General features: G+C 43.1%; 1 protein-coding gene across 3 annotated transcripts in view; it reads right to left on the reverse strand.

Moving 5' to 3' along the window:
* Positions 1 to 23,231, reverse strand: part of CELF2 (CUGBP Elav-like family member 2) — a 330,160-nt gene that overhangs the window by 130,194 nt on the left and 176,735 nt on the right. For all 3 annotated transcript variants that reach the window (XM_063309524.1, XM_063309523.1, XM_063309522.1), the window contains exon 3: positions 17,969 to 18,051. In XM_063309524.1, coding sequence (XP_063165594.1) covers positions 17,969 to 18,051 — 83 coding nt within the window. The remainder of the gene's footprint in view (positions 1 to 17,968; positions 18,052 to 23,231) is intronic.

A 23,231-nucleotide genomic window follows, 5' to 3' on the forward strand; every position in this document is an offset into this window, starting at 1 on the left:
ACAGATTATCTGGTTGCATCAAGGACAGACCAGCTAAATAGCAGTGCTCCGGAATCTACCAGCCGTAGAGAGCTAACAGCGACTCATTTGCTACAATCGGAGATGTCATCAATTTTGCACTGGAGCTGAGACCTCTGTCTTAGGGACATTGGTGAGTGAAAGGAAGCAGAATTTAATTGCCCCAAATAGAAGTGAAAACAGGAAGCTGGGATTAGACACCTCTGCCCTTTCAAAAGCACTAGGGGACCTTAAACAGCCACTAACAAATGAACACAACCAAAACTCTATTTCTTCTCCTGCATGTAGCACCTCCGGTGGCCCAGCATTTTTGAGCACCGTGCTGAGCCACTGGTTCATTGCCGATGCGCATGGAAGTGTGCCAGATGTCTGGAGGAGAATCATTCAGCATAGAACAACAGAGCAGTAGAGGATGGGCTTAGGTTTAGGGGTGGGAACCAACGCTTTCTAGTTTTTAAAAAGCAGATAGGTGTGATAGAGAATTGACAGTACTGCAGAAATCTAGGGTAGAAAAGGGAGGGGGGAATAAATTAATTCACTTCCCATTTTAATGCACATATATTTGCATATTCTATGCCACTGTTTCTCAACCTCATCAACTTTAAGATGTGTGGACTTCAACTCCCAGAATTCCCCAGCCAGCCTTTCAATTCTGGGAGTTCCACCCATCTTAAAGTTGATGAGGCTGAGAAACGCTGTGCTATGCCAACATCCCTCTGGTGTCCTCTGGATGGTTTTAGATGGCAGTTCCAATAGTAGGCACGCAGCATGTCTCTAATGGTTGAAAATTTCAGAAGGGAAAAGCTAAGAAATTCTGGAATCAAATAAGTATTATTATTCAAAAGATTCTTAGAGTGGACTTACAATTGAAACCGGAGCTGTTTCTCTTGGGCTTGATGGACCAACAGCTTGAGAAGCAACATGGAACTCTGTTCTTACACATGACAACAGCAGCAAGACTCTTACATGCTCAGAGAGGGAAGGATGCACAAATTCCCTCAACGAAGGACTGGATGATCAAGCTAATGGAATTGGCGCAAGCGGCTAAACCGACAGCACTGATAGGAGAAAATACCGTAGCTGGATTTGTTTCTGTCTGGGTCTTTTGGAATATTTGCTTGTAACGGAAAAAGATGAAGTTCTGATTTTGGGTTTTGACGATTAAATGGTTGGATTTTAGAGAAATAATGTTACTGAATGTTTAATTAATAGCAAGAGATTAACTTTTTCATATGCTTTTATATCTGGGATGAAGAAGGTCGGAAGTCACCTGTCTTTATGCTTTTCTGTCTGTTCTTGCATTGTTTTAGTTTTTCTTGTTTCTTTTTTAGATCTGTATTCTATCTGTTCTATATTCTGTATTCTGTATTTTTATGAAAAATACTAATAAGGCTATAATCATAGAAAATTTCAAAAGGGGTAGTTTCAAGCTGATCTGGAGAATTTCTGGTTGCCCCGTGCCGACTGGAATACAAGTACCTTGTTCATCTTGGCACCAGCCCCGGATTAATTATTAAGCAAAATAAGCATGTGCTTAGGGGGCATCACAGGGAAGGGGGCATCACAGAGCTTTTCCTCTTAGCCATCATGCCCTTAACTCTTGCACTCAACTTTACTTTTCAGCTTTTACTGAGTCTTAGCGTCTTGTCAGTCCACCGATGGAAGGACCGAGGGGCACCACGGCTGGGCTGCGCTTAGGGCTTCAGTTGGCCTTAATCCGGCCCTGATTTGCATGTTTCCGGTTTTTCCATATAGATTGGCAAGGCAACAAATGGAAAGACTGCAAGAAGGTATAGATTAAGGAAACACCTCCACAAAACTGCTAATGTTAGCAGACACTGTGAAACATACAGCATGTTATGAAAAATGCATATGAAAATGTGTCCAGGGACCTGTGCATGAAAATGCATACAAATCTTCCACATGTCCTTTTTTAAAAAACAACAGCGACAAAAACAAAGCTTCACAAGTAGATGTGGAAACTAGCTGAATGAACTGAAATTCTGAAAAAATAGAAATTTAACTAGGTAAGTCTGATAGTCACCTCATCCCCACAAATATCATAAATACTGATTTGGGCAAATAGTTTGCTATTTCTAAATTGAACTATGGGGATTTTGTTCTTTTCTTCTCAGAAATGGATATTATTATAATATATGCCCTTCTTCAGACATTTTACTTCTTTTTTTGCTCCAGGAACCCAAGGCAACATATCATACTCTCTTCCCATTGTTTTCCCACAACAAACACCCCTGAGATGGGTTTGACTGAGAGAGACCAGCCTGAAGTCCCCCAGGAAGCAAGAACATGGGTCTCCCCACTTCTAATATTGCACCTTCATCATTACTCCACGCTCCTATGGCTGAGTAGGGGGACTAGAAACCAAGTGTCCTCAGTACTAACCCACAGCTTAATTGCTACACCACTTTGGTTGATTGTGGTAACATGAGACGTTTGTCTTAGTTAGAAGACAGAGATTCAGTGTGGGTAAACTTTCCAGTTCAAAATACTAAAACTGGATTATTATTCCCTGATCCTCTCTCCTAAGAAGATACAGCTTCATGGAAGCAGCAGAGGTGACACAGGGAGTCCTTGGTGCTCTCTGAGCTTGGTTGTTGGCTTGCAGACATCTCATGACCCAACTAGGTAACATCATCAGTGCTGGTGAGTGTGGGGGGTTTGCTCCCTGTTTATATACAGTTGCTTGCCCTGCCAGGGTTGGTGGGGGTGTGGTTTTCTCCTCGATTAGGATACTGTTTTCTGCTTGATTGTTTGTCTGGTGTTCATCCCTGCTTATCTGGGTGTTGGTTGCTGGAGGAGATGTGTTCTGGTCTTTTTGTTTCCTCCTTAGCATTTTTATTGTCTCTTTCAAATGGTTTGTAAATGTGGTTTATCTATCAGTATTGATGGATGATTTGTCTGAATGCCAAACTTCCAGGATGACATTTAAATGACGTATAGAATGCTCTTATAAACCAATTTTATTCATTCCAACCCAACAGAAGGTAGGGAAGAAGTTATGGAAACCAAATTAGAACTCAGCCTGCCTATTAATCCATCAGCAGGATAACTCTCTGAAAGAGAGCCAGTTTGGTCTAGTGGTTAAGGCAACGGGCTGGAAACCACGAGTCTGTGAGTTCTAGTCCCGCCTTAGGCACGAAAGCCGGCTGGGTGACCTTGGGCCAGTCCCTCTCTCGGCCCAACTCGATGCAATGTAGACCAGCCTCCTCGTGGTGCACCCCGGTCAACGTGGCTTGTCACGGCTAAATAGTCTACACATCTGGCTGCTGGACCTCACAAGGATTTCCCAGCAAGAAAAAGCAGCATGAACACCAAACTGCTATGCCATATGATTAAAAAAAAAACCTCTCTGAAAAGCAAATGGAACAGGACCAATGATGTTGTGTGGGGAGAAGCCAGCAAAAGAAATACTGGGTTTGAAAATTAGCCAGATCCAGCTGGAGGCTATAGAGAAAAAAAAATCCAGAAATAAAATCCCCCAGTGGTTCAAAATGTGGCCAATTCCTCCATCCTAGGCCCCCCTCCTCCCTCCCAGTCACATGTGATCTAGAGTGGAGCATGTGCAGCCCAGCCCATGCTTAACAATGCACACCCACATCCACAGAGAGAGACACAGCACAAGGAGATAGCAGAAGCACACAGACATCCATATAATCAGGTAAAATCCATGCACACACCCTGATTAGTCCCTGGGAAGAAAGGGCATACCCAGACACAAACACACAAACAGATGTGACATGTCACTTGGTTACAGAGGGAAAAAAAACACAAACGCCTCTTGTTGGCACTGCTGGGACAGGAGTTGGAAAGAATTTCAGAAGCTCAGCTCTTCCAGCTTTCCTCCCCTTGTTAGGACATTTCAAAGCTCATTCTGAGCCATCATCGCCTTCTATGCCCCTTGACCTTGACTCTTTTCCTCAATTTTCTTTTGATGTTCCTGATGCTTGTGATAATGTTTACAACTGTTAACCTTCCTAATCTCCTTGGAGTTTCACAGGAAGCAGAGGGAGCACCAAGGATGGCCATCTCACCTTCTACTCCTTCACAGGGCAGCTTTAATACGATCTTCCATGGTGTTAATTTGGCTGCTTGTGAAGTTACATAGTCCTCTATTTTTGATGACAAATAAAGGGGTTTCCATCAGGAGTTCGCAACAGTGGGTTTGCTAGGGGTCTGTGGTACTGTAGGATCAGGCCAGACTTCAAAGGTTCCAGATCCTCTTGGAGACAACCACTTTTTCATGACTAGGCTGGAGATGATTCTCCTTTAAACTTTCTCACTTTTGTTATCCTTCACTGGAACTATGCCCTGAATGCCTGTCAAACTCATCCTTTCCCCCTTACTATGTCCTTGATTTTCCAATATTTCCCACAGATCTCCTAGCTGCAATAAATATATGAAACAAGACGTTTGCCTCTAGGATCTCTTTCTTCCAAGTGACCAAAATTCCAAAGTCCAGTTTCAGATTAACTGTAAAGATATGAGTTATTTGTCACACTTACAATACACTTGTCATTTACGATACAAATTTGTCATCTGGTATATTTTTGGCTGTCCTTTTTTCAAATGTCACAGTACAGCTCTCCCTCAGTGGATGATCCTTGGTCAGTCACAATCTCTCAACTGGTCTACTTCAGAGGATAGTTGTAAAAAGGTTAGTGGGAAGTTAAGAAGTTTATTTATGCAGCCTAGAGCTTCTGAGAAGACTGGGAAGGATACAGACTAAGTATATTGACCAACATCCTAGCCAATAAAAGAATAGAGTGAAGGAACCAATCAACTGGAAATTTACTATACCATAAAAATCAGCCAAGGGGTCACTTAAATCAATCTTTCTTTCACTTTAGACTCTGACTCTCTTTTCATTCTCTAATCTACTGATAGTTCCTTCAGTCAACATTTTGGCAACTTACGAAGATGATGAATTCTTTTAATATCTCTTCATGAATCAGTACTTCAAACAGAGTTATTTCAGTTGCTATTTTCCAAACTCACCTCTTGCTTGCTATAATTTCCCCTATACTGAACAATATTATTCTGGAGGGTAGATCCACCAATGTTTCATTACAGGAGGGTTGTAAAAATGATATAAGAGAATATGTTTTATAGTGCAGATGAGCTTATCCCATTGATGCCATGAACAAGAAGGACAGGATGATCAAAGCACAGAAGCCATAAAAAGTTGCTGGCTGAAGAATGCAGGGAATGCTGTACTGCAAGGAAGGAAGCACGCTTAGGACAATTGACCCACTGGGACATGGACATTAGTTGAAATAAGCCTGAAATGGAGAACCTGTTTGACACTAAAAGAGCCCCAAATAATTGCATTTTCTCTCCAAACAGTAAGGATCCTGAACTTGCTTTATAAAAAGCAAATTCCTTGTAGTTACAAGAAATGTCTTGGTGTACAGGCGAGGAGAACCAGTTTGGAGAAGTGGTTAAGGCACCAGGCTAGAAATCAGGAGTTCATGAATTCTAGTTGCACCTTGGGCACGAAGCCAGCTGTGGGACCTTGGGCCAGTCCTTCTCTCTCAGCCCTAGGGAGGAGGAGGAGGAGGAGGAGGAGGAGGCCAGGGCAAACCACTTCTGAAATCTTCCCAAGAAAACTGCTGGAACTTATCCAGGCAGTCACCAGCAGTCAACACTGACTCAAAGGGACAACAACAACAACAAAAACAAAAAAAAGCAGGCAATGTAGGAGAGAAGAAGCTTTGGAGTTTCCTAAAAGAAGCTAAAGATCTTGCACTATTCCTCATCCTGATTCCTTTTTCTTTTACTTGGATGTTCATCCAAGTAATTGTTCCTTTGTACATACTCACCCACTTGGTAATCCACATACACACAAAATACCACACTCCTCATGTATTTGGAAGACTTCAATAAACGAACAAACAAAAAATCAATCAAATATTTTGGTCTCTATGCTGACTTGCTTGCTCCAGTAGGTTTTAACTGGATTGGTGATTTTGTTTTACTGATGTGTTTTAGTTTGTTTTAAATTGATGTATTTTATTTGATCTATATTCTGTTTAAGATGTTGTACTTTATCTATATTTTATTCTTAGTGGATGAGCCCTGCCTTCAGTAGAAAGGAAGGATATACTGGATAAATCGATAAGGTAAAGGTAAAGGTTTCCCTTGACATTAAGTCCAGTCGTGTCCGACTCTAGGGGGCGGTGCTCATCTCCGTTTCAAAGACGAAGAGCCGGCGTTTGTCCGTAGACACTTCCGTGGTCATGTGGCCGGCATGACTAAACGGAACGTTGTTACCTGCCCGCCGAAGCGGTACCTATTAATCTACTCACATTGGCATATTTTCGAACTGCTAGGTTGGCAGGAGCTGGGACTAGCAACGGGAGCTCACCCCGTCACGTGGATTCGAACCGCTGACCTTCCGATCGGCAAGCTCAGCAGCTCAGCGGTTTAAGCAGCGCCACCGCATCCCTTTGGATAAATCAGTAACTGATGCAATATTCCTAATCTTGCAGAGTTTAGAACGATGGAATATTAAAACTAGTAGGCAATTTAGGGCACCTAATCCAGCAAATTGCTCCATGTGAGGATCCAAATTGAAGCATTCCTAATAGAAAGGTCTCCAGGACATGGATAACTGTGAGGTGAGCAAGTGATAAGGTATACATTGCAGTGCAAACTCTGCCCCTTACATATTTGTGGACCATGTTGCAGAACAAGTATGAAAGGGTAGAGCTTGCAACATGGCACCACAATCCACATTTTGTTGTTCTGGTGTCATCACAGTTATCAATGGAAGCTTGGTCAAAGATCAATTTCAACACATCTCAGTGAATGAGAGCCCACCGTCTCTCTGAGTCACTGATTCCAGTATTCGACAGCTCTTACTGTTGGGAAGTTTTTTCCCCTAATATTCAGTGAGAATCTTGAACAATGATAACTTAATCCCATGTAAAGACTTCATGGATTCCCTGATCTCCCACAGACTTGAGAAAAATGTCATGCATTCTATGAACCCAACATACATTTCTTTCTAGCACCCTGAATAAAAAAAATTACCTGATGTCTGCAACAGCAGAGAACTCTGCAGACCGAATATTATATATCTTAAAATTCCGCCAATCCCAAGAAGGGGAATAAAAGCCCATCTATATGAGAAATGCATGAAAATTAGCACTGGTGCAATAAAAGATAAACTGAAGGAAAGGAACGATAAGGATGAAGTGATTGATTCATTCATACTCTGTGCCTTTTTAAATACTTCAAAGGAATGTTAAGAATACATTTACTAGCAGCCGTAATTTATGCTGTATATGCAGAGAGAAATATTCTTCACTGCTGCCACGGGAATAGGATGAATGACCAGGGAAAGGAAAATTTCCTGTCCAGCAGGCTGATCTATTCTTGCTGGCCTCTATTTGAAGGCAACCGGTTCTTGTCCATGATGCTGAAAAGTGTAAGAGAAATACTACTGAGTATCTTTCACAGCTGCTATCGTGAAAATAAAGTAACTTTTCTTTGAGGCAAGCTCAGCTTCTGGTAACTTGTAGACACATCCACTCCTCAGCCAGGGTCCGACTCTGCTCAGCTTTTAGAGATCAGCCAAAGTCTGCTTGCAAGGTTTTATGGCTGCTAGGGTGAGTGAGTCATAATGTGGCTTGCTTGGGAATGACTTCCATATTGGATGAGCCCAATCGTCATAGTTTTTAAGTCAGGTCTAATGTATTGCAAAAATCCAGCCAATTCTGGTTTCTTCAACAAACTATATTTGAACAAAATTGGCTTAGTACCCTGTGAAAACCCAGTCAGTGAATCAGTTCACCTAAATTTTTTTTCACAACTCTGGCAACTTTAAGATGTTGGCTGGGGAATCCTGGGAGTTGTCCACACAACTTAAAATTGCCATGGTTGAGAAACACTGATCTAAAACAACAGGTGTACTGAAAATGCTATCATGAGATTTCAACTGTCTTGTGAAAATAACTTAGTCTTTGTGGGATGCAATTTATCTCCCTGTTTCGATAGAGCAATGTTCAGGTCTTCCATTTTACCAGGAATCATAGCCCATACTAATTACCAGACCTCAACCTCCTTGATGATGCGTACATTCCATAATAATCTTGCTGTTGCCATGTTCACCAGGCTGAGTAATTCAAGTTATCTTCATATAGATGATGACAGATGCTCATGGAACATCCTGCTTCCCTCTTAGATTTAAAATGGAATATTCTTAACAAACGTTCCTTGGAAAGTAACTGCTTTCCTAATCTAGTATAACATTTATTGAATGAAGCCCACAGTAATTCTTTCACTAACAAAACCAGAGTGTGCGTACTAAGTGGAGGTGGACAAGTGTAAGGAGGAATAAAAAACATATGCTTACAGATGACGTCTGAAAGTAAGAGGCTATTAATATTTTACAAGGATTCTTCCTCCTCCCTTTTTGCAGATACAGTTTTAAAGAGCATTCTGAACATTACATTTCGCAGTTATTATACCTTTAATTAAATGGATTAATACAGGAAATTCCCTACTGAGAATAGCACTGGAGCCACAAATCTTGAATCCAGTAGGAACCAAGAACCCCAAACTGCAGCAAGAAATGAGAATTTGTCTGCAAGAGGCTACCCAAATCTGAAGTGAAACAGACTTCAGTGAGAATTAAACCTGCTTATTGGTGGTATAAGCTCATAAAAGTGAAGTATTGATATCCATTATCATCTTACAGTAACTCAGCGTTAACTACTCTGAGGAATCTCTGTAGAGATATTTTTTTTAAAAAAGAGTTGGTCTGACATAAAACAAAGTTTGTTGTCATTTAACAGACATGCCTATTTTATGTTATTGGACAGAATTTAATGAAAGCTGAATCTGCGAGAGAAGGAAGGAAGGAAGGAAGGAAGGAAGGAAGGAAGGAAGGAAGGAAGGAAGGAAGGAGAATCTCAGTGGACTACTTCAATGATTATGATCAGATTGGTATCTGAATGGAAGACCACTGGATCTGAACTTCGTAAAGGAAGTTCCTAAACACTGTAATAATGATGAGGATAATTATGATAATAACAGCAGTCATCTAATTAAATCCATTTTAGTTGATTAATCTTATGTGTTTTAGTTAATTAATCAATCAGTTGATTAAATCTGTCCAGATTTGCATATAAGAAAAAACAGTTCTAAATAAAAAGGGACATAAATGGTTTTCAGATAACACTTGCAGCTAAATGACAGGCACAATATTATCATTCCTTTCTCTCTCTCGTGGACAGGATTGATGTCATGGGTTGAAAGGCAGGTGATAGGTTAACCCAGTGTTTCTCAACCTTGACCACTTTCAGATGTGTGGACTTCAACTCCCAGAATTCCCATGGCCAAGGTTGAGAAACACTGGGTTAGATGGTATCAACCATGAATCATCTGAGGAGCAGAACAGTCCAGTCTGGAGACTGAGGTGGAACCAGGAGGTTGCTAGAGATCATAGCCAAAAAGAAACTATAGATTGGGTAATTTCCACCCTACAATGTAACTTGATGAGAATAACTGGCTAGGCAAATTCCATCCAGTCATGGCCACCAGCACTGCCTCACCTTCTCTCCTTATGTGGTCAGGTTGGTAGTCATCAATATACCTTGGCCAATGAAATATGCCCTACTGAAGCAGCATTTTCTTTTATCTTAGCTTTATCCAACCTGGCTGCCCTCCAGATGTGTTGAATTCAACTCCCAGAATGACCAGTAAAAGCAGTGCAGACTGGGGAATTCTGGTACTTGAAGTCCACATCTGGAGGTTACCCAGTATAAGAAAAGAAATTTTATCTCTTTTGGATCTTGTACTATTCAGCTTTACTGAATAAACTCAGTTTCCAGCATTTATGAGAGAGGCGGAGATATGTCGGTTTCCTGTATTGCTATTCAATCTCCTTTTTTCCTTCTTCCTAAACCAACAAGCCTCAGGTATTGGATCTGAACTCCGAGCAGCTCCACCTGGTTATTTAATCATTTTGATATCATTACTGTAATTTTTCCAGCTCTACAATTTCCTTTTTGAGAGGTAATACTTAGGCTGAAACTTATCTTCCAAGGGTAACTGCAACATATATTCATAAAGCTCTACTTCTGATGACTTTATGAAACATCTGTATCTTTTTCCTGGCAACAACATGGAAGAGATTTGTCACTCTCTTCTTTTAAGTTTTTTTTTTTTCTTTTTACTTCCCAGCCTAGCCTACGGTTCTGAAACCTCTCGGTGGTCTCCCATCTACTCCTTGGCCCCAACTCACTTGGTTTTTTCAAGAGCAGTCAAGGCTGGCTAGGTTCCCCCCCCCTTTTTTTTTCCTTCCAAGTGTTTTCCCGTGGCTGCAGGGTCCACATTTTGGATCAACTGAATGTTGATCCATTGGTTGCAACAGGAATTGACTGATCGGCTTGTCACTTGAGCCTGACGTTGTGGGCTGAGATGGAGGGACTGGCCCAAGGTCACCCAGCCGACTTTCATGCCCAAGGTGGGACTGGAACTCTCCTACCACCCCTGATTGGCTCTTGGGCTGAGAGGGAGGGACTGGCCCAAGGTCACCCAGCTGGCTTTCATGCCCAAGGTGGGACTGGAACTCTCCTACCACCCCTGATTGGCTCTTGGGCTGAGAGGGAGGGACTGGCCCAAGGTCACCCAGCTGGCTTTCATGCCCAAGGTGGGACTGGAACTCTCCTACCACCCCTGATTGGCTCTTGGGCTGAGAGGGAGGGACTGGCCCAAGGTCACCCAGCCAGTATTCGTGCCTAAGGCGGGACTAGAACTCTCCTACCACCCCTGATTGGCTCTTGGGCTGAGATGGAGGGACTGGCCCAAGGTCACCTAGCCGACTTTCATGCCCAAGGTGGGACTACAACTCTCCTACCACCCCTGATTGGCTCTTGGGCTGAGATGGAGGGACTGGCCCAAGGTCACCAGCTTTCACACCTAAGGCGGGACTAGAACCCTCAGTCTCCTGGTTTCTAGTCTGGGACGTTAACTGGTGTCTAGTGGCGTTCCCTCATGCTAAAACAAAATGAAAGACAAGATACAGTTTCCCTCCAATTGAGCTGTGACGTCCTGGTGACATCACAGTCACATCACTATTGTTTTCTTTGCAACAATATGGATGAGTTTTCCCATTCTTTTTGGGGGGAAGCATTATCGTACCAGTGGTGTTATCTTCAGTTCTTTTCCTAATGAGTCTCAGCATGGAATCAGCTTCTTTCACAACAGCTGCACCTTAATTCAACAGTTTCGTGAGGCTTGTCATCACTAACCTCAGCAACCACTAACTTTAGCAGGGGCTTCCATGGCAGAGTGTCAAAAAAGTCAAGATGGTGGCTATGGACATGCTATGGAAGCCCCACCCCTTTTTAACAGGCATTGCATGTATTAATGGAACTTTAAATTTGCAAGACTCAGAGGACTTCTGGCAAGGGACAGCAGGGAAATGGAGAGAAGAAGGAGGGATGGAGGAAGGGAAAATGAGGAAGGGGAGGGAGGGAGGAAGGAAGGAAGGATGTAAAAAAGTCAGGGCTTTGACCAGATGGGAGTGGCCACCATCTTTATTTTTTAATCCTCCTATGGATGGAACTGAACTCTTCCCCATCAACTCCTGAATTGTTGTTCTTGTTAATATGCAGAGATGCAAAACCCCCCAAATCCCTCAATCTCAGGGCCACTCTTCCAAAAGCTATGATGAAATATTTCTTAAAATTTATTTTTGCCTTGGTCTAATCTCTAACCTTTTTGGAATTCAGCCTCAACATGCCGTCAGAAGCCAAGGCCAATCCTCAGCCTGGGAAAAGTTTATGCCCTTTAGGCATCTGGATTCTTGGTTTCAACCTCACACAGAATCCATTTCCAATAGGATCCTGTTGGGGTCTGATGCTTTTACACGTGTATTAGAATCTAATTATTTTTTTGTGGGGGTGCTTTCTAGAAGTTTTCAGAGGCAGACGAACGAAACGCATCATTAACTTCTCATTAATTGTACTACGCATACACACACAAACACGCACAAAACAATTTTCTTAAAAGGGTGGTGCTGGAACTTTAAATTTACAGAACCAGCTCTGTGTTTAATGTGAGATTTATCACAGCAGGGGTTCTGTTAAATTAAGTTGTGCCTTCACATCACAGTGGGAAAACAGGTGCATATTGGTTTAGAATTATGGAAATGTTGACTAATTCCAAGGCTTATAATCAAACAGCCAGGCATCCGAGCAATAGTTCCTTCCAGCATTAATCACTCAGGCCTAGCAACCTTGCTTTCATGGCCACTAAAAAGGCTCCAATTCAGAGGAGCAGATAGGGTGGCGTTGTTGTGGTGCTGGATTAAGAGCTGGTGGTGGATTTTTCTGCCGGAAGTGCACATAAAAGCAGAGCTGTGGAAAGCTTCTGAAACCAAGAACACAGGGAATGTAACTGAGGAACAAATTGGCTATCAAGGCCTTTCTGGATTTTGACTTTAAAAACAAGCTGTAGGCCCTTCACGGGAGGATGAGATGGAAGAAAAGTGCCAGCCATTTTCTTTTTTCGAAGCCCACAGACGTGTTTGTTGACCATGTCGCATCTTGCCCAGATGCAAAGCAGACCGATCCAGGCAAACATGCCAGATTGCTGATGAGGCCAAATGTCAAAACCACTGGTGCTCCATCTGCATTTGTCATAAAAACTGGCAGGCCTCAAAGCATTGATCTCCATGGTGAGGCTGGAGGAGCTGTTTCAGTGTGTACAGGAAGGAACGGACCTGGGTCGGGAATCGCTAGCTCTCCCTCATTTTAAAAGGGGGCCTGGGACTGTGCAGCCAAACCAAGTCAAAGAGCGAGATGGAAATCGGTGGGATTTGTTCATGGATTATGGCCAAGCAAACTGAGCACCACGGGTGAGGATCACAATCTGAAGAGGTGGCTCCAGGTCCTAAAATCCTAATTGTACTCTCGTGCAAGCCAGCATTTCATTCAAAGAAACAAGGGCCAACTCACAATGCCCCATTCTCATATCATTGCTCAGGATTCCCTGCGACACTTTGACATTTTAGTTCAGGGGTTCTCAAACGTTGTGGATTCACCACTCCCTAAAATAATACATGACTCTGCATGAGTCCCCTCCAAGTAAAAAGGGGAGATCGTCTGCCAATAGGGTGCCCCTTGTGAGATAAGGCTCCCATAGAGCACTAGCATGGCTTGACAGGACTCTGGTTTTGGATGCACAGTCTAGATGGCCCACAAACAACTAGCATGCATCGTTCTGCCTTTGGGTGTAGATACGATCAAGTTGGATCACTGCCAAGTGGTACTCCCACTCTGCCCTGATGAACCATCAGCTAGAGGTGCCTTGTGGGTATTTCATACTGATACAGGCACTCTGCATCCCTTGGTCACCAATCAGTTTCTGTGGCCATCTCACCTCCAGTGAAGGCTGTCCTCCCTAAAGACTGGTTGTATCTTACTATGCAAAACAGAATCAAGGCAAATTCCCCACACATCCATAGTATAATTTATCTCCTTCTTCTCTGGGACTCTGCCTTAATGTTTCCTGGTCTGTCTCTAATTATATCCTCCAAATTAGAATGGTCATACCTGCAACAGACCTCACTCTAAGATCCTGGGTACCAAAGCGTTTTAAATTTAACCATGGCATTACAGTGTCAGATTAAGGTGGTGGTGGGGCGGAGGGAGGAACATCTTTTTATTCCAGTACGAAGTGATGACATGAAAGTTCAATTCAAGGGGTGAGGTTGAGATTGGGCCAGTTTTGTGAGAAGATAATCAGTCTCAGATTGAGATTGTTTTGATGTTAAGGTGACACTGTAATCGGCAAGTGGGGACAGGCCAAAGTCTTAATAGCCAGGCCCTATAAAGGTAGTCCTGTTGAATCACTTGAAAGGACTGACTGAAAACCAGTCAGTAGAATTCATCCAGAATAGTAGGGATGGAAATCATGAAGGAAGCAAGTCATTTGCTGGACACCAGGAGAGGAAATGTACCTTCTAACTGAGGAGAACCCACCAGGAAGAGCGCTACCTCCATGCTTCAACAGAAACCAAGTTGAGTCAGGCAAATGGGTATGCCCCCCTCTTCAAGATCTGCATCCAGAGCCTGCTACTGGGTACCCATCAGGAGGTACTTTTGCAAGAAGTAGACAATACGCATTTGGGCTGCCTGGAGTGGGCTGGCAGTCTTAGCACCAGGACTTAGCATGATGTTCACTTATAAGAAAGCCAGGAAGTCCCATCCTTGGAAGAGGGGAAGGTGAGACTAGACAGCAGTGCCTCTATCCTACCCAGACTGACTTGAGCAGTGCTCAAAAGAATGTTGGGGCTGTTTCAGGAGTTGTAAGCACATAGGCTGTTGAAGGTAAGCTCCAGCACATGGATCCAGAATACAACACTCTTTGCTTTTATCTACTGGCCATCTGAATTCTTGTAGCTCAAATTTGGTAGCCATGTCCAAGGGAAGTTGCCTGTTCCTGAAGTTATAAACATCAGAAGGTACTTTATTGCAGATCCATCTTCTCTAATACTTTTCACCTGGCCCAGTAGTACCTACTGTGATCTGGAGACCAAGGACTTCACCTACAGCTGGAAATATCATGGATTGAAGTGGTGACCACATGCATGGAAACCAGAAAAATCTAATGCCAAGCTACAGCCATTACTGATTTGGTCACTAACTGCCTTTTTTCTCTCTCTCTCTCTCTCTGCAGCAACAAATTCTACTAAAAGCAAGGAAGGAAATGTGTTCCTTTAAAATTGTGTTTATTTATTTAGATTTATACTATGCCCTAACCCGCTGACTTCTGCATTATTAGAAGATTTATCCTGTAGTGCTATTCACAGTTCAAAATATAGCTCAGCGCCTGCAAATGTGTGAAATTACAGGCTGTGTCGCATTTTTCGGCATATATTTAGATCTATGTACGCTAAATTCAGGAAGCTTTAATCTTCCATTTAGTGATCATCTCTCTTCCAAAGCAGCCTTCCATCAACCTGATGCCCAGAAGGGATATTAGACAACATTCCAAGTGTCCCCAGATATCACGAAGAAGGATCGTTTTGGCTGGGGATGATGGGAGTTGCAGTTTAATAGGTCTGGAAAGTACTGAATTGAAAGAAGGCTGCTTTAGAAACCTGAAAAAGCAGAACATGGAGACATTTGCAAGATGCAGGAACAAAATATCATTACAGACAATTAAGAAGAAAGGAGTATAGACAGCAATTAAGCTGGAAGAAGTATCTAAAACTCAGGATTATATAAAGAGAGATAGCACCATTTTGAACTTAGTCCCAAAGGGGGAGCCTAAATTCTCACTCAAGAAGACACAGAAACCAGCAGAATTATTCCCACTTCCTTGGAATCCTTGATTGGTTCCCTGGAGAGTCGCTCCATTGGCAAGGAATAATAATTAAAATTTTCCAGTTCACATGGGTCTGGCCAACCCAAGTTTCTTTGACAACAGGATGAAGCTCTTCAGTTTGGTTCAGCCCAGACTGCCTGGGTGGGCTCTGCTGATTTTGATCTCCTTTGTTTGCTCAGAGGCACCATATAACTGGTACCAACCACCGGTGTTTGGTACAAGCCATTATGACATCATCATACAAATATCACATCACTACTTTGATGATGTCATGATCCATGTGATGTCATTGTGATATTTGTAGCTGATAGGAGATCTAAATAGTGCTCTGAGCAAATCAGTGCAATCAAAATTAGCATGACACAACTGATGCAAATTACAGGATTCTTGTCATGATGTCACTTGTCCTGCATGTCCCCTTGTGGCTGGTCATAGCAGCATCACTGCCATTCTTCTTATTTTCTGCAGTACCTATATTTATGGCCAGCTCCATTGTTCCATCTGCTATTGCTGCAAACTATTAATTGTACCTAAATTGTACTTGGTCTGTGTGCCAAAAAGCACACATTCTTTTGCTTGAAAAGACTAGGAAAAAAGAAAGATGACTGCTAATGGCATTTTCTGGCACCAACTGCTGCAAGGTAATTCTATTAGAATTTATACATTAGATTTCAATCCTGTTTGTCCTTAAAGAAGATCATAATGGAGTCCTTGTCTCACTGAGAATTCCAGCGGAGGTCCTCAGGGTTAAAATCAGAATTCCCAACCACTGCACCCCAAAGAAGTCCTGATCTAGGGGTAAGCTGGACAAAATAGGGACCTGTGTCTCCAGAAACACTTTAGCCCTCCCTTAGAATTTCATGCTGAGTGGAGAATTTCAATGGGGAATATTTTGCGCTCATCTTGGCTTGGTAAAAAGATACCATTCTTTTACCAGTAGCTTTTCAGGGGCATTTCAGGGATAAAAAAGTTTATTCCTCTGTCCTATAACTCTACAACATCCACAAATTGATGCTCAGACAAGCATTCCTCATTTGTCTCATATGCGTTCTCACAGGCAGCCAATCAGATCACAGGGCACAATGACATCAGTGGGGGTAAACCAAGCATCTGCTTCTGTCTTCAGTCAACCAGTGGAAGACCTAGGGGTTGGCAAGAGTGGTGCCCTTAGGGTGAGACAAGGGGTGGGCCAGGCTGATGAAAGCACTGCAACATTGTTATCCAAGCGCCTCCTCATTTCAGTGGGCTTTGCAGTGTTGCATGCATGTCCCAAAGGGGTGGGGTGTGTGGCCCCGCAAGGTGATCCTGCTTTCTGACCAAAGCAACAAGATGTTGCACATGCTACTGGCTGGCAATGTGAGGCCAGTGTGTGCCAGCTCACTTGAAGCCCTCTAAAAGGTGCCCTAAGAACCCCAAAACTACTACTACAACTATTAGGCTGAAAACACATTTCATACCAGAAGGTTCAGCATCATGCATTGGCCCGACCCTAATCAAGAAGGCTCTAATGCTGGGAAAAGTGGAAGGAAAGAGAAGAAATGGATGACCGGCAGCAAGGGGGAGGGACTGAGTTACAAAGGCAATGAGTGCATCCCCCTTGGTGATGAGAGTCCTGAAAGAACAGGTTAGGGATAGATTGTCATGGAGGAAATCTATCTGTGTAAGTTGCTAGGAGTCAAAAACTACTTGATGGCATAATCAACCCATCAGTCAAGGCCAACCTCATCACCATCCCTTCCTGGAATGGACTACTCTCCTGTTCTTTTCAGAATGCAGAGGCTGGTTTCTACCAAACCCAAACCTGGAACAACGTAGCAGAATCGCTGTACTATCACATGCTAAGGCAAGGATCACCACAACACTATGAGCCACATACTACCCCCAGTGCATTCTAGGGTGGTGTGCCAGCTCACAAAGAAGCTAGTCAAGAAAATTTTATTTGCTTGATTTCTATAGCCGCCCATCTCAGCGAGTGACTATGCTTCTCCTACCTCTTTTCAGGAACCAAGCCTCCAAGAGATGATTCATATGCCTTCACAATAAAATCAGCCCCCATTCTGACTTGTTCCTCTGGATCCCGTCCCACTCAGTTCTTTTCACCCACTTCCCATTCTCCTTTTCGTTTGACACCGGAGAAGGGAACTTGCAGCGCTCCAACAGCTGCTCAACTACAATTCCCAGGATCCCTTGCCCCTGGCCATGCGGGCCAGGCTAGTAGGGATGATAATTTAAGAAGCTGTGGAGGACTGCTCACTTCTCAATCTGTCAGGAATTGGGACTGCACTCAAAAATAACACACTTGTGATGAACTGTTGCTCCAGTTTACATCCGGGGGTGCATTTTCAACCCTCCTCAAAGATCATCACTGTGTGGCCAGATGGCAGGGATCATGTACACTCAGCCGTGAGATCATTAACCTCTGCTGAAAGACGAAAGCCATTTGGGGCACTAAGCGCTCATAAGCAGCAATTTCTGCAGAAGGAACTACGGTATTCCTTTCCTCTCGCCGCCCCCCCCCCCCGCCTGCCCAGGCTCCCCTCTGTCCATCATCCAAATGATTACCATGAAATAAAATAAGCGTACTCACCCCAGGTAAAGTTTTAATATTGTGCAGTGCATTCTGAGCCTCTAGTGCAGCTTTCCTTGTATAAAATGTGATGAAACAACAACCTACAGAGAGAAATTGAAAAAGGTTTCAGAAATTACCAGGAATGGCTTTCTCCGATATAAAGGGAGTGAAGGGAGGCAGGGGTGGGGGAGGAGGGGGGGAAATGATTTAGTAATATCATTACAGGAAGGCTGGAATTGTGGAATTTTAATGAGCCTCCATGAGTGGGGCAAGCCAAGGGGGGGGAGGGAAGCTTTTATAGTTTAAAAGGGGAAGGGGGAAGCCAAAGAGGAAGATTAGCTTCAGCCATGTGCCTTGCATCCATGGAGCACGCCTACTGTTTCAGCAAAGTGCTACAACTCTGAAATTAAGTTAACCAGAAATCCAGCTGGCACCGTGGCGTAAGTGATGGGGATACCCTTTCGTTCACCTCCCACGGGGAGCTCTTCTTGCACCGCTGGCAGGACATGGATGCAGCAGAAACCAGTGGAAGAAAGCCACCTCCCCCCAAATCCTGGCAGTGGACCAAGAGTTGAAAACACACCTAACTCAACGTGGGTTTTCCAGGTGAGCAGATTTGGGGTGAGCTGAGGGCACATTTTTTTTCCTGTGACTGGTCATATTAAAGTCATAAAAGGGGGAGAATGTTAGGATGGGTCCATTCCCTTTCCCCTGCTCTATTTTTTTAGGGTTCACCTATTCCCTCTCCATTTGTTGAGGTGTGGTAAGTATATTTGAGGTTCAAAGGCACTCCTTTCTCTTACATTTCCATTCCAAATGACAGCAAAGGCAAGACTGTTGTTCAGGTGCCTCCTGTCAAATTTCAGGGGCACAACCTTGGCGGTGTGTAGAAGTCACGGGACATTGTTTGGGGGCTTTCTATGGCCTGCAGATTTCCCTGCCATGGACAGAAGACGGTTCTTTTAAGATCCAAGATAATATTTCTCCCCACAAGGAAAGAAATTGCAATCAGAGGGCACTGCAGGTAGTTAGCTTCAAATATACTGCCCTATCCTATAAAACAGTGTTTCTCAACCTTGGCAACTTTAAGATGCGTGGACTTCAACTCTCAGAATTCCCCAGCCAGCATGGGAATTTTGGGAGTTGAAGTCCACGCATCTTAAAGTTGCCAAGGTTGAGAAACACTGCTCTAAAATGACATATCATTTCATGTCAAGGAATGGTGAACCTATCAATGTTGGCTCCCCTCACCTTCTCCTTTCTGTGATAACATTAAGTTCAGTTCTTCAGTTTCTCATTATTTCACGGAGCTCAATTCGGTGCACATTTTCCTCAACCTACTTTTTTGTTCTTCTGCAGTTTTCTCTATAGTACAGAGTACTGCAAATAATGCTCCTGAATGTAATGCATTTTTCTACAGTCTGTAAGATGGGCTTTAGAATAAAGTTTTCCCTTAATATGCTTGCTCAAACTGTGGCTGAGCTGCGGCACAAAATTTGAAGAACTACAAATTTTGAATGATACAACGAACACTTCAGTTTTATTGATTCAGAATTGCAGAATACTTTCACATTCAAATGCCAACCGCTCATTTCTCCTCAAGCTATATCTAGCATGGTATGAGGTATAATCTTATAGTGTCCTAGAATAGTTTTTTGGGGGAGTTGCAGTAATCACTTCTCTGGCATTAGTATCAAAGATATTTGAGGTGGACAAAATTCTTCTTGACCCCTTTCCACCAGTACTGGGGCCATAGACACCTTGATGTTACTCAAACAGATGGCCTCCGGAGTTTTTTTAAAAAATATTATTATTATAGTTGGTCACACAGTCAGCCAGATGTTTAGACTGGATTTGGCATTTTTGTCCACCTATCAAGTCCTTCCCAAGGACCAGAGACAGGCAGATGTTGTTGTTACTATTATTATTACAGTCTAGACCACTTTCCCCATTATAGTGTCACCCAGGTGCTTTGGGTTACAATTCTCCAAATTCTCCAGCAACAACTGAGTACAGTCAACAACTGAGTAAAACACTCAATGGGTTCTGCAATGAGCAGTTAATGGAGAGTGGAAAGTTAATGATTTCCATGCCCATTTGTGGATTCTTTATTACTACTTCTCCCATCTCATACTTGAGCATTACAAGGAAAAGACACGGGTTGGATAATTCCGTAGCGGAGTCCTAGCCCATGTTCTGCCCCATGACAAATCTCTCCTATTGTTATCAATACACTCTTTGAAGTAACTGTAACTTCTAGCACGGGCTTTAGAATGAGAATGGTAATGGCCGTTTCTACTCCTGAAAACACAAAGAACCCTCACACATTGCACAAATGAATAGGCCAGTGTTTTTAGGGTGCAACATTCTTGAGTGGGCAGTCAGAAAGGAGACCTTTAAATAGCAAATGCAAACAGGTTCACCCTCAGATCTTCAGGGTTGACAAGAGAGATGATCTGGCAATTATTTCACCCTCTACGAATCATTATCGCATCACTAAAGCATCATTAATTCAGGTAAAGAGTGGAGGGCATGGTTTTTTTTAACCTTCTAAGAGATCTCTCCCTTCCTTCTCTCTCTCTCTTTCGGCGATACTAATCTTTGTAATTTCAGATTAACAGTGAATTTATACAGAAGGTACACATGAGATGACTTCCTGCAGCCAGACATCTGAGAGGTAAATATTGCTTCTCAATGTCCAGAAAATGATAGCTTTCTACATCCATCTGTATGCTGCTCACAACAAACCTGTGTTGTGGTGGGTTTGACACTGACACGGGAACTTCATACACCATGGTATGACCTCTTTCTGACTGGCTGCAATTTCAGAACCTGGTTAATATACTGGCATTAAATCAAAAGCATCACAGGGAATGGAAAGCTTTAGCAGAAAAGGAACAAATCACCAAAGCGTGGGAGCAAAAGGTGAATGTGATAGTCCCAAACTTTAAAATTACAGTCCATTAAACCAGGAATGGCAAAAAACCAACCAGGATCTAAATGGTCTCATCTACAGATGCAAATGTAGTAACATATGGCTGCGAGAGCTGGACCATAAGGAAGGCTGAGCGAAGGAAGATCGATGCTTTTGAACTGTGGTGTTGGAGGAAAATTCTGAGAGTGCCTTGGACTGCAAGAAGATCCAACCAGTCCATCCTCCAGGAAATAAAGCCAGACTGCTCACTTGAGGGAATGATATTAAAGGCAAAACTGAAATACTTTGGCCACATAATGAGAAGACAGGACACCCTGGAGAAGATGCTGATGCTAGGGAGAGTGGAAGGCAAAAGGAAGAGGGGCCGACCAAGGGCAAGATGGATGGATGATATTCTAGAGGTGACGGACTCGTCCCTGGGGGAGCTGGGGGTGTTGACGACCGACAGGAAGCTCTGGCGTGGGCTGGTCCATGAAGTCACGAAGAGTCGGAAGCGACTAAACGAATAAACAACAAACAGATGCAAAACATCTCACCATAGTATATGATGGGAAGTTAAAAGTAGAGATCTCAGGACTTAATCATTTATTAAGAAAAAAAACATAAACCACCCATACAGACATCAACGTAAAAATAAAATAACTTTTTTTTATACTTCTTTCATATTTTAAGTATTGGTTCCTTGGAAAAAGAAATCAGAAATGGTTGGCCAGTGACACCTTCTGAGATGTTTTGAGGTCTTCTCAGATGGTGTTCTCCCATCTAAATGCCCACCGGATCCAACTCTGCCAAACTTTTTCAAAATTAACTACATTTTGATAAGTGCAAGTTACTTCTGCACTCTTCCCACAGACCTAGGCAGATAGTCCATGGGATCCCCAAGTGTCAAACTCAACCTGAGGGAGTCTTGACTTTCAATAACTTTGCAGGTGGCCCAGAAGATGTTGGCTACTGAGAAGATTAGAAATGACTGAAAAGAACACAAAGGAAAAGGGTGGAGAACAACAAATGCCTTCTTCTATGATACATTGTCCACAAAGCAGTGTTCTGCTTTGTAGGAAATCAGTAACATCATTGCAATTATTCAATAAAATATTATTCCTCGATTCCCCATAACCTTCACCATGCATGAAAGTCTGCATTTAAAATAAACTTAAATATCCATTTTGTGTGGGGTTTCTCTCGGAACGCACAATCTGAAGACGCTTTCTGATTATCCTTTTGAGCCCAGGACTATGCTGTAACATTCAGGAGGTGGATTAGTTCATACTGCAGTTTATAAAGGAAGAAAGTCCTCTGGGAGACGACTGAATGAGGTGGTCCTTTGTTGTTGTTTATTCGTTTAGTCGCTTCCGACTCTTCGTGACTTCATGGACCAGCCCACGCCAGAGCTTCCTGTCGGTCGTCAACACCCCCAGCTCCCCCAGGGACGAGTCCGTCACCTCTAGAATATCATCCATCCATCTTGCCCTTGGTCGGCCCCTCTTCCTTTTGCCTTCCACTCTCCCCAGCATCAGCATCTTCTCCAGGGTATCCTGTCTTCTCATTATGTGGCCAAAGTATTTCAGTTTTGCCTTTAATATCATTCCCTCAAGTGAGCAGTCTGGCTTTATTTCCTGGAGGATGGACTGGTTGGATCTTCTTGCAGTCCAAGGCACTCTCAGAATTTTCCTCCAACACCACAGTTCAAAAGCATCGATCTTCCTTCGCTCAGCCTTCCTTATGGTCCAGCTCTCGCAGCCATATGTTACTACAGGGAACACCATTGCTTTAACTATGCGGGCCTTTGTTGTCAGTGTGATGTCTCTGCTCTTAACTATTTTATCGAGATTTGTCATTGCTCTTCTCCCCAGGATTAAGCGTCTTTTGATTTCCTGACTGCAGTCAGCATCTGCAGTAATCTTTGCACCTAGGAATACAAAGTCTTTCACTGCTTCTACATTTTCTCCCTCTATTTGCCAGTTATCAATCAAGCTGGTTGCCATAATCTTGGTTTTTTTGAGGTTTAGCTGCAAACCAGCTTTTGCACTTTCTTCTTTCACCTTCATCATAAGGCTCCTCAGTTCCTCTTCACTTTCAGCCATCAAAGTGGTATCATCTGCATATCTGAGATTGTTAATGTTTCTTCCAGAGATTTTAACTCCAGCCTTGGATTCCTCAAGGCCAGCTTGTCGCATGATGTGTTCTGCATACAAGTTGAATAGGTAGGGTGAGAGTATACAGCCCTGCCGTACTCCTTTCCCAATCTTAAACCAGTCTGTTGTTCCGTGGTCTGTTCTTACTGTTGCTACTTGGTCGTTATACAGATTCTTCAGGAGGCATACAAGATGACTTGGTATCCCCATA

The sequence above is a fragment of the Candoia aspera genome, chromosome 7 (assembly GCF_035149785.1).
Source record: "Candoia aspera isolate rCanAsp1 chromosome 7, rCanAsp1.hap2, whole genome shotgun sequence".
NCBI classification, from domain to species: domain Eukaryota; kingdom Metazoa; phylum Chordata; class Lepidosauria; order Squamata; family Boidae; genus Candoia; species Candoia aspera.